Source organism: Mobula birostris, chromosome 9 (assembly GCF_030028105.1).
Source record: "Mobula birostris isolate sMobBir1 chromosome 9, sMobBir1.hap1, whole genome shotgun sequence".
NCBI classification, from domain to species: Eukaryota; Metazoa; Chordata; class Chondrichthyes; order Myliobatiformes; family Myliobatidae; genus Mobula; species Mobula birostris.
In genome coordinates this window covers 110,023,467-110,040,260 of record NC_092378.1, presented here as the reverse complement: position 1 = coordinate 110,040,260, position 16,794 = coordinate 110,023,467, and the positions used below count along the sequence as shown (strand labels likewise).

At 39.4% G+C, this 16,794-nt stretch overlaps 1 protein-coding gene across 2 annotated transcripts in view; it reads right to left on the bottom strand.

The window, feature by feature from the left end:
• Positions 1 to 922: 922 nt before the first annotated feature.
• The window catches only part of LOC140202958 (uncharacterized), a 228,661-nt gene continuing 212,789 nt past the window's right edge, over positions 923 to 16,794 (bottom strand). For both annotated transcript variants that reach the window (XM_072268599.1, XM_072268600.1), the window contains exons 61-67: positions 16,337 to 16,459; positions 15,793 to 15,934; positions 12,756 to 12,932; positions 11,015 to 11,138; positions 7,100 to 7,235; positions 6,112 to 6,309; positions 923 to 3,187 (exon numbers count right to left, since the gene is read on the bottom strand). In XM_072268599.1, the coding sequence (XP_072124700.1) occupies positions 3,017 to 3,187; positions 6,112 to 6,309; positions 7,100 to 7,235; positions 11,015 to 11,138; positions 12,756 to 12,932; positions 15,793 to 15,934; positions 16,337 to 16,459 (1,071 nt within the window). In that variant the 3' untranslated portion in view covers positions 923 to 3,016. The remainder of the gene's footprint in view (positions 3,188 to 6,111; positions 6,310 to 7,099; positions 7,236 to 11,014; positions 11,139 to 12,755; positions 12,933 to 15,792; positions 15,935 to 16,336; positions 16,460 to 16,794) is intronic.

The following is a 16,794-nucleotide window of genomic DNA, read 5'->3' as shown; positions in this document are numbered from 1 at the left end:
CCTTCTTCGTTCCTTCACTTGCAATTCACGGAAATGCAACACCTGTAGTCAAGAGGCCTAGTCTTTCCAGGTGAGGCTGCATCTCTTCCAACCTGGTTTACTGCATTTGGTGCTCGCAGTGTGGGCTCCTCCACATTGGTAAAACAAAGTGTAACTAGATTATTGCTTTGCTGAGCAGCTATCTGCAATGGTCATCAGGAGCTTCCGTTATTTAACTCTCTTTCCCACTTCTATCTGACCTGTCTGCTCTGAGCATTCTCAATTACCAAAGAGGGGTCAAATGCGGATTAAAAAAACTGACACCTCTTATTCTGCTTGGTTAGTTTACAACCCAATGGTATGAACATTGAATTTTCCAGTTTTAGGTAACCTCCACCCCAGTATTCTCCCACACTTATTCACCAGTCTCGCTTTGTTCATTTCCCTCATTTCCTCTCCCTTCCTGGTTCCACCTGTCCATCTTGTCTCTCCACCTGGTCCCATGTGTCATCTACTCACCTTTTGTATGACTATATGTTGGAAACAGGAAAGGTTGCCTCAGTCCTAATGCAGGGGGTTAACCTGAAATGTCAATTTACACCTTTCACCTCTGTAGCTGCTGCTCGACCTGTTGGACTTTTTCCAGCATAGAACATCGTACCAGAAACTGTTCTCTCCAGTCTTTTCTTGAGTACAAGGCAAATATCCTTAAGCCACACTGTATTTCATAAAATGAAAGATACAAGTTACTAGCATTGCCTATTATTCTCCACATTTTCTGGATTCTTTTAAATATATTAATCTCAGTTATACAACAAGTTAAAATGATACAAAATGTTGATAAAGGATGCAGAAAGATCACTTTCTATTATGCAGTAGTAACTGCTACCAGTTAAGGGACTCATCACACAATTCTGAGTTTATTTTTGTTTATTTGTCATCAAGTTAAACATCAAAAATACTGCTGGTATTGGTTACACAAACACATTTAAGCCTGAAAATTTACATATCACATTCATTTAATTGCTATTGTAGAATGATTTCAGTACTCAGGATTTAACAACAAATCACATTAAGACTAGATGCACACAGGAACTAAAAAAATGATAAACGCAACCAAAATGTAAAAGTGTACTACATTATTGAGGTAAAGGGCAACTGAGCCACTGAAAATATTTACATGACTCAGTTTCCTCAAATGACCAAGTTAGAATGACAGGAAACCAACAAAAAGTTTTTATTTAAATATATATTAATAGCAAAAAACAAAATTGAAACACCAAGAAACTATGATTCAAAAGATGGTTTTCTCTTGACTCCAACAACACATATTTCAATTGAAAACAGGTTTAGTAAACCAGCAGGTAATATTATTTTTACGGTACTCTTGCTAATTGATTGAGCTTTTGAACATGTAGCTAAAAGAAATGTTTCAGCTCACATTAAGTCCAAGAAGAGATAACATTTATAATTCTCTGACTGACTGCAAACTCTAACTGGTACTTAAAGTTAACAAAATCAAAGACTTCTTTATTAGCAAAAACAAAAATGGTCCAAGGGACAGACAAAATGAAAAAGCACAAATATGTCCAATATTAAGATATTTACAAATTCTGCACTAAATTATTGCTGCAACTCAATAACTAGTTGTCTTTCTTGATGTCCTGCATATTATTTTCATAATTGGTACATCATTCAATCTCATGCCAGTAATAAAGACCCCAGTAAGTCATGCTAAAGCTTATTGCTTTTGATAAAGAAACCAGTGGTTTCAATTCTCAGCACCTTTAACACCCATATTTACCCCATGCTGGTACTACTGCAGTCACTAGATCTGTCAGACTATAACTGCCATATAACATCTTCAACTTATCAAGCAACACACTGACTTGCACTGGGGATATCATTAATCCCTACAGAAACTGACACACTATCTCACCAAATGACCTCTAGAAAGTACAATAATAAATCTTCTTCCTACAACATTTCAGATGTGTTGTGGAAGTTCTCAGACTGCAATATCTCAGAATTTGTACAACGTTGCCAAGTCAGCTGAGTCTCATTTATTACATGGTTTGAACTCATCAAATGTGTCTTGAGACTTTGTACAGACCAAGTTCTGTTCTGTGCTTTATTTAGTTGAATACAATGCAAAATGACCTCTCATATTTTCTGCTGTTTCTCAGAGTACCATGCAGAAGGATTAAATAAGTCTTACTTTATGCTCAAAATCAAACATTTACTTTTCACCTATGTTAAACTCACTGACATCAAATATCCAGACTGTTTTTCACACAACACTGATAGTGTTTAAAGTGTATTGAATAGATGGCTGTTCTTTTATAATCCCACAAGGCAATGCTGTGAATGAAGTACTTCCTGACGTGAGTCACCTTGCTGTTTTATTAGAGTGAAATGCCACAGCAGTTTTAATGCCTGGGCTTTTGCAGCTTTTTTCATCTGCTATATTTAGCCCCCTCTCATTTTCAGCAGTAATTCTTCCCAGCAAACATTCAAGAAAACTTTGAGAAGAAAATAACAAGGATTAGAGAGTTTAAAAATTATTCTGTCAAGACTATACAAGCAAGTCTTGGGGTAGAAATAAAGAGTTTGATTTAATGTTTAAAGATTAATTTGTAATCCAGAGCAGCATATACAATGACATCACTGTATAATCTGTAATCTGAAACTAAGATTTCTAATTCCACAGTTTGTTTCTCCACATTGTAAATCTACTGCTATAAGTATATGATATTCTTTTTACTATGAAGTAGTCAACTCAAATTCAGACTACTCCCTCAAATTACAGAGAGGGTGTGTTTTTAGAAAACAGTCTGCATCTGTAATATGATGCTGCATCATCTGTACATGCATCAAGAAATGTGATGCAAAGAAGTGTCTACTTATTTATTACCCCCACATAATTTACATGAGAACAAACTTTATTCCATATCTCAATTTTCTGGGTAGTAGTTTAGAAATTCTGTAGGGGTGAACATCTATAACACAGGGGTCATCTGCACCAAATGAAGCCAGCTCAATCTGTAATGGACTGGTGGCTCTCACATATGCCAGTTTTATCCATCCTAGTGACTTGGCAGCTAAACAAATGGAGAAAACGTTTGCTTTGTCTGAGGAAATGTGTAGAGTCAAATATTGCTCCTCCCGATTTGATTGCTGCAGCTAGGCACACGTCCTCAGAAGGCAACTGAAAGACAAAATTAAAAGCATTAGAAATAGAAGACATTTCTGAATGGGATCATTCTGCCACCATTTTGTTCTGGAATGTAAATACTGCTATGATCATTAGCTCAGTTAATATAGACTGAAAAGCTTGTAATAAACAGCCAGGATTTAGGGACTCGAGGTTCCGTTGGGAGTTTCTTAAGAAGGTATTAAATTGGGATTAAGAAAACCTTCTGTAAGAAGGGGAAATTAAAGAATTTGCAACAATCTTTGAAGTAAATAAAACTTCTAAGTGGAACTTCTGTCCTGAAAATGATAAAATGCTGTCATGAAACTTGAGATAATGTTGTAGTTCTAACAAGAACATAGAACATAGAAATCTACAGCACATTACAGGCCCTTTGGCCCACAATGTTGTGCCGACCATGTAACCTACTCTAGAAACTACCTAGAATTTCCCTAGCGCATAGGCCTCTATCTTTCTAAGCTCCATGTACCTATCTAAGAGTCTCTTAAAAGACTCTATTGTATCCACTTCATCCACCGCTGTTGGCAGTGCATTCCACACACTCACCATGCTCTGTGTGAAAAACTTACCCCTGACATCCCCTCTGTACCTATTTCCAAGCACCTTAAAACAATGCCTCCTCATGTTAGCCATTTCAGCGCTGGGAAAAAGCCTCTGACTATCCACATGATCAATGCCCCTCATCATCTTATACACCTCTATCAGGTCACTACTCATCCTCCGTCACTCCAAAGAGAAAAGGCCAAGTTCACTTAACCTATTCTCATAAGGTACGCCCTCCAATCCAGGCAACGTCCTTGAAAATCTCCTCTGCACTCTCTCTATAGTATCCACATCCTTCCTGTACTGAGTGACCAGAACTGAACACAGTACCCCAAGTGGGGTCTGACCAAGGTCTTATATAGGCTGTAACATTATCTCACAGTTCTTGAACTCAATCCCATGGTTGATGATGGCCAGTACACCATATTCTTTCTTAACAACCCTGTCAACCTGCGCAGCAGCTTTGAGTGTCCTCTGGACATGGACCCCAGGATCTCTCAGATCCCCCACACTGCCAAGAGTCTTACCATTAATATTATATTCTGTCTTCAAACATTATTTTAATAGTTCACAGTGACTGATACCAATCAGAATCAGGATCAGGTTTAATATCAACAGCATACATTCTGAAATTTGTTGACTTTCCAGCGGGAGTTCAATGCAGTACACAGTAATAGAGAAAAAATTGTGGATTACATTAATGAATGAATGAATAAATACAAATAGTTAAATTAGATAAGTGTAAAAAGTAAAAATAGTAGTAAAAAGTAGTGGAGGTAATGTTCGTGAGTTCAATGTCCATTCAGAAATTGGATGGCAGAAGAATTTATGAATTTGCAGTTTCATAAATTTCCTTTTATGGCTTTTGAATATTTTTGTTTTAAAAAAACCTTTGTTCTTAACAACCTAACTGTGCCATGAATCCACTTGTCTGTATTTACTGATACTGTTTTGATACTGTATGATTTATTTGAGACAGTATAATCAATAGCTAAATCAACAAATTTGCAAGTAGTTAAATTTAATAATGGATTGTAGAACTGAATTTTATTATTTGAGACTTCTGAAGATATCTTACACGTTGAGGGAACTAATTACAAGGCGTGATTGATAAGTTCATGGCCTAAGGTAGAAGGAGTCAATTTTATAAAACCTAACACATTTATTTTTCAACATAGTCCCCTCCAACATTTACACACTTAGTCCAGCGGTCATGGAGCGTACAGACCTCTTCTTTGTAGAAGTGGTCCACAGCAGGAGTGATTGATAAGTTCGTGGCCTAAGGTAGAAGGACATGAGTTCTAAACTTCAAACTTTCTGCATTATCACTCAAAGAGTTAAACTGCACGTGCATATAACAAGAGCATCATAGACCTCCAGGTGGTCCACAGCAGGGGTGATTGATAAGTTCATGGCCTAAGGTAGAAGGACGTGAGTTATACAGCTCTCGGTACATGCACGTGCAGTTCAACTCTGAGTGAAAATGCAGAAAGTTTGAAGTTAATAACTCATCTCCTTCTACCCTAGGCCACAAACTTATCAATCACCCCTGCTGTGGACCACTTCTGGAGGTCCAAGACACCGACTTCTACAAAGAAGGGATCCGTATGCTCCACGACCGCTGGACGAAGTGTGCAAATGTAGGAAAAATAAATGTGCTAGGTTCTCTAAAATTGACTCTGTCTACCTTAGGCCACAAACTTATCAATCACCCCTCAAATTAATATTGAGCGTTGCACACTGATGAGGCTACACGATGCATCAGCAGGCAAGTTATCAGCTAGCTTGAAATAGCTGTTTCCAGCTAGGTATTAGCTGGGGATAAAAACAACCATTTAGAATCAGAATCAGAATCAGGTTTATTATCACTGACATGTGACATGAAATTTGTTAACTTGCAGCAACAGTTCACTGCAATACATAATATAGAGAAAAAATAAATGAAATAAAAATAATAATAAATAAATAAATTACAATATATGTACAGTATATTGAATCCACATAAAACGTGTAAAAAACAGAAATACTGTATATTTAAAAAAAGTGAGGTCGTGTCCAAGGGTTCAATATCCATTTAGGAATCAGATGGCAGAGGGGAAGAAGCTGTTCCTGAATCACTGGGTGTGTACCTTCAGGCTTCTGTACCTCCTTACCTGATGGTAACAGTGAGAAAAGTGCATGCCCTGGGTACTGGAGGTCCTTAATAATGGACGCTGCATTTCTGAGACACCGCTCCCTGGAAGATGTCCTGGGTACTTTGTAGGCTCGTGCCCAAGATGGACAAATAAACAACTGTTTTTTCCATACAGCAAAATGGGCTCTTTAAATATTTCTCCAACAAACCGGATTATCCATTTGAAATAATATAAACTTACCATGATGTGATGGTGTAATGCTTTGAAGGATCGATTCTTACTGTAGCCAGTACTGCTGACTCGAAAGAGATAGGTGCTGTCTAAGCCTGCAATTCTGGCATCACTCTCTCCATTCTTCATCTGAAATGTCATGCCCTTTAGAACATGTAGTACAATCCCAGATGATGTTAGCATATTCTGCAAAGTATCCCCAGATGCCTAACGATATAAAGGAAATTGGTAGTGGTGTCAGAAGAATGATTTAAGCACGTTAGTTAGAAAAGGCAGCATCTGGGACTGATCAGAGGAGGATAAATCATTACAAAACTGTCACTAAGATCAGGCCTGACTGCAGTACAAATGCTATGCCAAACGCCTAGTTGTAAAGTTTCTTAGATAGTGAAATGATGTATCATATTTAGTCCTGGTGAATTACTAGAATATAAACCACTATCCATTCAGACTGCCCATCTGGTCGGAAAGGACTGTATATAAATTTTCAGTCCATCTCAAGGCCCTTCTTACATTAATAATAAGAGAACATTTGGTAAATTTTTCCATTTGGCACCCATGAAAACCCTCAATGCTACAGTTATGGATTCACCAGACCAAAGTAATGAATTTCTTCTCTAATTGGACCAGCCTCCCTCTTTAAAAAAATTATGTCCATCTAAAGGACCCCTGACCCTTAAGAAAGGCACAGCAGATCAAACAGGGAACTGAAAAAGCAAAGGGTTGATGTAAACCAGTCAGGGTTATATCCCATTGTAACAGGATTACTACTCCTTTGTTTACTCATCTGGATTTTGCAGTGGAAGAGAGGATAATTGTTTGCATCTGCAAGGTGCCAAGAAAAACCAACATTCATAATAATCAACCTCTGAAAATATTCTGTTTCCTGTGCTATAATATGGATGATAAGTTACGTGAAGAATATGTTCAGTTATACTCTACAAAATGGGTGAAGGATAGATCAATATACAGTGTAGTGCAATTAATATGGGGTTACCTTGTCATTCTGATGACATCTGGAACAGGTCAGAAGAATGGCACTCTTGCTTGCTTTACTGCGGAAAGGCCACTGAGCGACCAGTTTCACAGCGGCTGGCACGTTGAGAGTGGCATTGTGGGTGAACATCAGATTACTGGAAGGTGTACAGATAAAACATATGTAACATATTCAGGACTGGAGCTTTACGATTCATTTTTAAAGTCTTCTGACCAATCTCTGGCTAACATTAGAATAGCACAGGACCAAAATTGTGAGCTTTGAGTTGGAAACCGCCAAGTTTTGCATCACAATCATCCACCTCCACCAGGACACACACTGTAAACAACAACAGGAAGTCCATGTCTACCTCTGCCGGGTGTAACCCTGCCTCAATGATTACCTTCAAATTCTGCTGCAAAATATCAAAAAGCTGCAGTGCAGTCAAAAATTTGCACCTCCAGTCCTTGTTCCACTAAAGATACTGGCATGTATTTTGCATTAACTTTGCTCTTCCAAAACTGAATCAATAAGGTTGTCATCCATGCATTATGGATTGGTTGAATGCTTTGACAGACACATTTTCCTTAATTGATATTTGACCACTGGCAAATGGAATTGTTCAATGTAACATATCCAATTTACATGATGGGTGAAAGGCTTGCAAAGCTAGCATTGATTGTCTATTCTCAATTGCCCTTGAGAAGGTGATGGCGAACCATTTACATCCTTCCAATGATAATACTCTTACTGCATTTTAGGAAGCGTGTTCCAGAATTTAGAACCAATGGAAATGAAGAACCAGCAACGTATTTCCACATTGGGATGGCATGTGACATGGAGCATTTTCTATAGCTGGTTTTGTTCACGTGTGCCTTTGCCCTTGTCCATTTTGATGGCTGAAGTCATGGAATTGGAAAGTTCCGCACTCAGACAAATCCTTGCACTGAATTTTGTAGACGGCACATGCACAGGCCTGAGCACATTGCTGGTGGGGTGACAAAGGCTATGGGTAGTGAGTGGGGTTCCAGTACAGAAAACCATATGAGCATAAGATATAGGAGCAGAGTTAGGCCATTTGGCCCATTGAGTCTGCTCCACCATTTCATCATAGCTGATCCATTTTCCCTTCTCAGCCCCAGTCTCCTGCCCTCTTCCTGTATCCATTCAGGCCCTGACTAATCAAGAATCTAACAACCTCTGCTTTAAGTATAACTAAAGACTTGGTCTCCACAACTTGACCACTCTCTGGTTAAAGAAATTCCTCCTAATCTCCGTTCTAAAAGGACACCCCTTTACTGCGATGCAGTGTTCTCTGGCCTGAAACTCCCCCACCACAGGAAACATCCTCTCTATATCCACTCTATCAAGGCCTTTCAACATTTAATAAGTTTCTTCTGAATTCTAGTAGGTACAGGCCCAGAGCCATCAAACACTCTTCATATGACAAGCCTTCCAACCCTGCATTGTTTCTGAATGGTGTTGAACTTATTGAGTACTGCTGTAGTTGCATTCATCTAATGGAGATTCTGTCATACCCCACCTTGTGCCTTAGACAGACTTAGGTCTGATGACATGTCTCTCAGTCAGACACCAGTGTCTGATCTTGAGGTTGCATTACTTGAGTTTCTTTTTTAATCAATGATGAACTCCAGGATGTTGAGGGGACTTGGAGTCGGGGTAAGACTCAATGGTAATGCCATTGCATGGTAAGAGTAAGTGGCAAAACTCTTGTAGGAGACAATTACTGCCTGTTGTTTGTGGGAAGTGGATGCCATGACTTCTACATACTTGAGCTGTTTTATTTTTCTGTGGTGTTTCACACAGCTAAACATAGGAGGAGAACTGAGCTCAGACTTAGGAAGATCAAGAACTCAAACTTAGGTGCATTGTCATCACACAAAATGGAGATCTAAGGAGAAAGCTTTTCCCACAGAGGGTGGAAAGTACCTGCAAGAGTTGCCAGAAGTGGTATTTGGGGCAGATGCAATTGCAAAACTTAAAGGAATTTGGACAGGTACTTAGATGAGAAAGGCATAGATTAGCATCACAGTCATGGTGGAAGTGGTGGGCCAAAAGTGTTAGATAGATAGATAGATAGATAGATATAATTTATTGATCCCGAGGGAAATTGGGTTTCGTCACAGCTACACCAACCAAGAATAGAGCATAAATATAGCAATACAAAAACCACAAACAATCAAACAACAAAATGCAAACTATGCCAGATGGAAAATAAGTCCAGGACCAGTCTATTGGCTCAGGGTGTCTGACCCTCCATGGGAGGAGCGGCAAGTTTGATGGCTACAGGCAGGAACAACCTCCCGTGCCGCCCAGTGCTGTATCTCGGTGGAATATGGCCGAAGTCCAACAGTAAAAAGTTCAATATCCGGTCTACAAACACGTTCCTCGATCGTAATATGACCCGGATTGCACCATCTGTTGTTAACCAGAACAGTAAGCACCCAACTCCTTTACGCTTACTGCTCTCAGTGCACTTCCGGTCAGCCTGAACGGTCTGGAAGCCCTCCATGGAAAAGTTTTGATCGGGTATGTCCTCGTGCAGCCCCGTTCCAGTGAAACACATAACACTGCACTCCCGAAATGTTCTCTGACGCCTGGCTAGCGCCGTGAACTCATCCATTTTATTACCCACCGAACTCCTCTTCTCCATAAGTCTCTGTTGTCTCGACCCGGTCCTCTTTCCTCGACTTTGTGATCCCCCTCTGCATCCTCTGTGTGTTTTCCTCCAGATTTCAGCAGGGGTATCCGCCGCTCTGCTCGCTAAACCGGCCGGCATAAGTGCAAGCAGCTGGTCCCTGGAATGAACAATGCAGCCATGCTTCTGTCCCACTGATGAGACGTGTCAGAATGTAACTATTTCCAGCGCTAAAAACCCAAATAAAAGGGTTTTTACCAGCATGTTAGAGAGGGTGCTGCTTCGACGTGTTACCGTGAAAAAAAATACAAAAAGTAACGTAAGTTAAAAAGTAAGAATACTGGTCGGAACGGTGGTAACAGGCTGCATGCACGACTGGCGCATGCGCATGTGTTGATTTTAATACTGTACATTTTATGATTTTTATAGAATGAGAAGGTGAACATCAACTTTTACTGGTAGAAGCAGCCCAGCATATAGCTGTTAATGCAATTTCTCTGAGGTCTCAATTGGATTAATAGCAGGATGCTGTAGTGGGATCAACTCGTTACTTCATTGGTTCGCAAGAGTCAATAAATTGGCCTTGGCTACATTGAGAAAAGATGCAATATAGCAGTATTGACCACAACCATGAAGATTCAGTTCCATTGAACAGTACAAAATTCAATAGTACACAAATGGTACAACCTAGAAACTCTTCTAGATTGTCCAGTTGTTGCACATGGCAGTAATATGAGGTTGAGTTTAAAAACTGTAGTTATTATATTTCCATATAAAATTATAAACTGACTATTTCATTATTTAAACACACAGAACATTTCCAGGAAATAAGAATAGATGAATTTTTTAAAGTCTTTTTTTGTTGTCTTATGTTCATTTAAACATAGAGTCATAGAAAAACATAGCTCATAAATTGGCCCTTCAGGCTATCTAGTCCATGCTGGACCATGTAAGCTGCCTACTCCCATCAACCTGCACCTGGACCATAGCCTTCCATACCCCTACCATCCATGTACCTATCCAAACTTCTTTTAAACATTGAAATTGAACTTGCATACACCACTTGTGCTGGCAGCTCATTCTACTGTGTAATAATTAACTATTATTACACAACTACCAACTTCTGTATAAAGACACCCTAAAGGTATTTTTTTCTAAGACTGTATACTTGTTAAAAGAGTAGAGTTACATTTTAATTTGTAGGAGGGTTATATTCAGCAGTACAAAGGCCCCTAAAAGGCATTCACTGCAGTAATATGGCTAAGTTACAGTCTTACCCTGGCTCTTTTTCCAAGTACCATGGGAGGGAGGTTGTGTTATCGCTTCTCACAGTGAGGAGATGCTGTTCATGTATTCCATTGTCACCAAAGCCAATGAAACCAAATTTTACATCTGAGAGTCCTGTGGAAAAAAAAGTGAAAAACCACGGTCATATTCTCTCCAGTTTGATAAATACCATTGACAGTTTATATAACTTTTAACTTCATTACAATTATGAAATCCAAGCCCCCTCAATTATAAGAAGCTATTATAATGACCCTGCCCATGCAGTCTGTCAACTCTAAGTAATGAGGGTGACAAGATAACAAAAAACAAATCTACAACCAGAATTGCTTTAGAGACCTAAACCTAAGGGTTTCATGCATAAAGCTCCAAATCAGTTGAGGTTTAGTTTACAAACACTGCTTCTATCTGAGACAAAAGGAATTCTGCAGATGCTGGAAATTCAAGCAACACACATCAAAGTTGCTGGTGAACATTTAAATTCCACATCCCATTCCCATTCTGACATGTCTATCCATGGTCTCCTCTACTGTAAAGATGAAGCCACACTCAGGTTGGAGGAACAACACCTTATATTCCGTCTGGGTAGTCTCCAACCTGATGGCATGAACATTGGCTTCTCAAACTTCCGCTAATGCCCCACCTCCCCCTCATACCCCATCCGTTATTTATTTTTATACACACATTCTTTCTCTCACTCTCCTTTTTCTCCCTCTGTCCCTCTGACTATACCCCTTGCCCATCCTCTGGGTTCCCGCCCCCCTTGTCTTTCTCCCCGGACCTCCTGTCCCATGATCCTCTCATATCCCCTTTGCCAATCACCTGTCCAGCGCTTGGCTCCATCCCTCCTCCTCCAGTCTTCTCCTATCATTTTGGATCTCCCCCTCCCCCTCCCACTTTCAAATCTCTTACTAACTCTTCCTTCAGTTAGTCCTGACGAAAGGTCTCGGCCTGAAACGTCGACTGTACCTCTTCCTAGAGATGCTGCCTGGCCTGCTGCGTTCACCAGCAACTTTGATGTGTGTTGCTTCTATCTGAGTCATTCATTTTGACTGGAGAACTTAAAAATACTTTCTCAGATGTGACACTGAAAAAAGCAATGCTGCAAGCTGCCTCTCAGAAGTAATGGACAGGAAAGTTCCTCTCATGTCACTTTTCCATAAAGCTCACTGTGACCAACTGAAAATCAAGGAAGTGCAGATGCTGGAAATCTGAAATAAAAGTAGGAAATCCTGAAAACACTCAGCTGGCTTGACGAAGGGTGTCTGAATTGAAGTTTAGCTCTATTTCTCTGCACATGCTTCCCAATCCCGTTGAATGTTCTCAGTATTTCTTTTTTTTCACTCTGGGTATTTCTAATCAAGTTTCTGTTCTGGAGACGGAGTAAATGGAAATAGAAGGAAGATATGGGATAAAGCGGAAATGGTACAAATGTTGAATAACGTTACAGATGTCGGAGAGCCAACACAAATCTGAAGAATTGCAGGCTGTCTTTTGACAGCATATGTAATACGTTCCATATTTCAAAAGTGAGGTTCTATAAATTAAGATGAAATTGTGAAGTAGTAGTCCCAGTGGCCTGAAATCCCACTCACACCGCTCAGCTGATTGGCAATATGAGACCTCCCATCATTCACTTGTCCAGATTCATTGACATTCTCTACCCATCTCCCTAACTGTTGGTTGCCAAACCAATTACCTGTTGAATAACCCATTAGAGAATGAGACACCCACCTTGTTTTTTGAAGGTTTCAACCAATGAATTAATAAGTGAAGGAAGTTTTGCAATAACAGGCTTATTACAGTCTCTTTCTTCAATAATAAAGAGAACATCTGCACGTTTCATAGACATCCATTGTCCACTGTTTACAACATCATCATTTAGCACACTTCTGCTGTCCTTTCCAGTCACTGTACAAAGAACAAAGCACTTAGAAGACAATACAGAAATATACATGTAGAGCATTTGATGGCTCTGGGCCTGTATTCACTAGAATTCAGAAGATTGAGCGGTGACCTCATTGAAACCTAACAAATGGTGAAAGGCTTTGATAGAGTGGATGTGGAGAGGATGTTCCTGTGGTGGGAGAGTCTAAGACCAGAGGACACAGTCTCAGAATAGAGAGGCATCCTTTTAGAATGATGAGAATGAATTTCTTTAGCTAGAGAGTGGTGACTCTGTGGAATTCTTTCCCACAGGCAGCTGTGGAGGCCAAGTCTTTAAAGCAGAGGTTGATAAGATTCTTGACTGGTCAGGGCACAATGGGATACAGGGAGAAAGCAGGAGACTGGGGCTGAGAGCAAAATTGGATCAGCCCATGATGAAATGGTAGAACAGGCTCAAAGGGCCAAATGGCATAATACTGTTTCTATATCTTATGGTCTTATGATCTGATGTATTGAACCTCTCTGGTAGATCTGTTGAGGGACTTTGAGGATATGGGGATGAGAAACACAGTGGATTTAAAGCATGATATTAGTTAATTGCAACAACATTTCATGGACTGTGATGCTTGACTGAATAGCTTCAAGGCCATTTTAAATGCCAATAAATGGCATTCATTTCGCCATGGGTTCTGGAATCATAAACAGGTCAAGAACGGGACAGAAGATTCCTTTCTCTAAAGGTTTATTATTAAAACAACAATTTAACAATTTCATACCTTCATTATTAGCAATAGTATTTATTCACATTAACTGAATTCAATTTCCTCAAGTGCTCTAGTTATTTGAACAGGTGTTTCCGCAAGTTTTGCTGAATACCCTATGCCTGCTATTCTGAAATACTTATCAGAACAATCCAATGTTCCCTCTAATTTTTTTTACTGCTGCGCTGACCAACCATTTCTCTGAGCAGGTAATTCTCACATGGACTGAAAACTTAAAGCATTTAAATTTTTTTGCATTATACATACTATGAATGATTAGAATGAAAATTGAATAATCACATACTTCTGAATTTATTTATTAATTGAAGGGTATAATGAAATATGGTACAACAAAGAAAATCTTTCATGTTGCGTGAACTTTTTCTTGTCTGTCTTTATCACAAATCCATTGTCTATAAACAATGTCCAGATTAATTTCACTTCCAGATGAAAGATGCATCTTAATCCTCATATTATCCAAATGTTCCACTTCTTGCCTGCTTCTGGATTTACATTTGATTGAATTCATAAGATAGAATCCATGTTTTTAAGATAGCATCCATCATCATCATGTGCTGTATCATATGACATGGCCGATCATGGTCTCCGTGACCATGATTGTCCTTGGCAAATTTCTCTACAGAAGTGGTTTGCCATTGCCTTCTTCTGGGCAGTGTCTTTACAAGACGGGTGACCCCAGCCATTATCAATGTTCTTCCGAAATTGGACTGATGAAGGGTCTCGGACTGAAACGTCGACTGTTTTACTCTTTTCCATAGATGCTGCCTGCTTTGCTGAGTTCCTCCAGCATTTTGGGTGTGTTGTTTTGAAGGAGATTAACTGGAATGGTGCAAAGGTCAATGGTTCTTAGTTTTGTTCTTACAGTTTCGTAAAGGAGGTTAATAAGGGAGATTTCATAGAGTGGCTCATAATCGTGATAGATTTAATAGATAGTAAAGTGAAACTGCATGTGGTAGCATTAGAGTAAAGGGTAGATATTTGCAGAGTTAAGGGGAAGAAGAAGGGATTAGGAAGAATTCACTCATCCAAAGATATATTAACATCCTAGCCTAAAGATGCTTTAATTCTATAAATATCCCTTAAATAAATCTGGTAAATTAAAACTCTGCATTTTGGCTTTTGATTTCTGGAGTAGTTTACCAATTACCAGGAGATAAGTGTAATTGCCAAGAAATTAAATCATAGTGTCGTGTTATTGTGTGCCTCAATGGAAACAGGAATAACAAATCACTTTTATGATGTATATCACAATATTCATGCTGGTTCCTTGTCGGCATCCACTGGTGAGTTATGCATTCAACGCATTTGTCTTAAAACAAGGCCACACAATGTAGGTTGAAGCCCAGCGCTGGGAACTCAGATCAGGCAAGTCCACTTTCAATTAAAACCCGCCAAAGTTGATCAAGTTTATGATCACTGCTTAACTTCATTCCAGCCCAAGTGTTCCATCAAATTTATCAACCTGGCCACTAATCTCAGCACTCTGACCCATCATAACCAATTGATCATTGTATCCAACTCACATTCTCACCCCCACTACCAGCTATTAGCAGCTGAGTCAGGTACCCGTTCATTCTATCCATGATTTTTCTCCCACTCTCCTGTGTTCCCCTGGGCCCAGCATGGACTTAGAACATTTGTTTTATAAGCCATATGCTGTTAGAATGCACATTGCATAAAATCTATTCAGTAGTAAGTGAGGTCCTAGGTTGAAATGAGCCTGTGTTCAAATGGTCAATTACCTGCCATCCAGTGGTCACAAAGGGAATTTACAAGTATTTGAGTTAATTTCAGATAGACCATTTTGTGTAGACAAGCAAGGACTAAAAAGGGCAATGGCTTCTTTCCTCAATCATCATCCTATTTAACTCAAGCCATACCTATTGCTATTACTGTTTCCTGGGAAATTCAGAGTGACCCTATCACTAGGCTACTGAAAAATACCTCTAAAAGTGGGATTTTGGGGGTCACACAGCCTTGAAGTATAAAACAGTAACTGTCTTTTTCAGACAAGTGTTAAAATTCAGTTTGCTAGTAAATCAGCACCACCACACATTATTGTTACTTTATTTATCATTCAAATGAAAACTGGTCAGATTTACCACACTGTGATGGAAGTTGCAGAGGAACAAAATTCCGGTTGCACAAGTGGACAAAGGCAGCTGCAAGGCTACAGCCGGCCTGGAGATCTGAGGACTCACACACATCGTTCAGGCACATGTCATAGAAAGGTGCTGGGTCAACCTGAAATGCACACAACTCTTATTGTCAAAATCTCCAAAAATAAAGTTTAGTAACCAAAGTGTACATCAAATGATCTGATGAATGCATTACATATGAACAATAACACAACTATATGAAATTTCTATTTAGTTATTGACATACAGCATAGAGCACGTCCCCCGGCGTCACCAATCAATCTTCCAATTTAATCCTAGCCAAATCACGAGACAATTTACAATGACCAATTAACCTACCAACTGGACCAACACGGTCACAGAGAGAACCTACAACTCCTTACAGGCAGCGACGGGAATTGAACCAGGGTCGCTGGTACTGTAAAGTGTTGTGCTAACCATTATGCCACCGTGCCACCCTGCTAATTAAACTGAGTACTTATGTTATCAACATTATACAGTGACTTACCACTTTGAAGCAGTTTCTGAGAGGCGAGTAAATGCCTTTGAATAAAGTTTTGCAGAAGTATTGAAGAGTACTGTCAAAGCACTGCTTAATCTTCTTGTCCCTAGCGTGACACACTGCATCAATCTATTAGAGATGGAATAACAAGATAGTTAGCATGATCTAACAGAAAGAAAAACTGCTTTATTGTAGGAGAATATAGTGCACTTTGTGCTTAATGGTCATTAGTTCAAAAGTGATGCTTATGCTAGTCTGGTCTAGTCATGATGAACAGGAGAGAGCTGTTGATGGAATACAAACATACAAAACTCATGAGAGTATGAACTGGATGAATGTTTTGCCAAAACTGTAGTGTGGTTTCGTACAAGATGACAATATAAAAATGTGTTTATTAATACAGGCAACACACATCAAGGTTGCTGGTGAATGCAGCAGGCCAGGCAGCATCTCTAGGAAGAGGT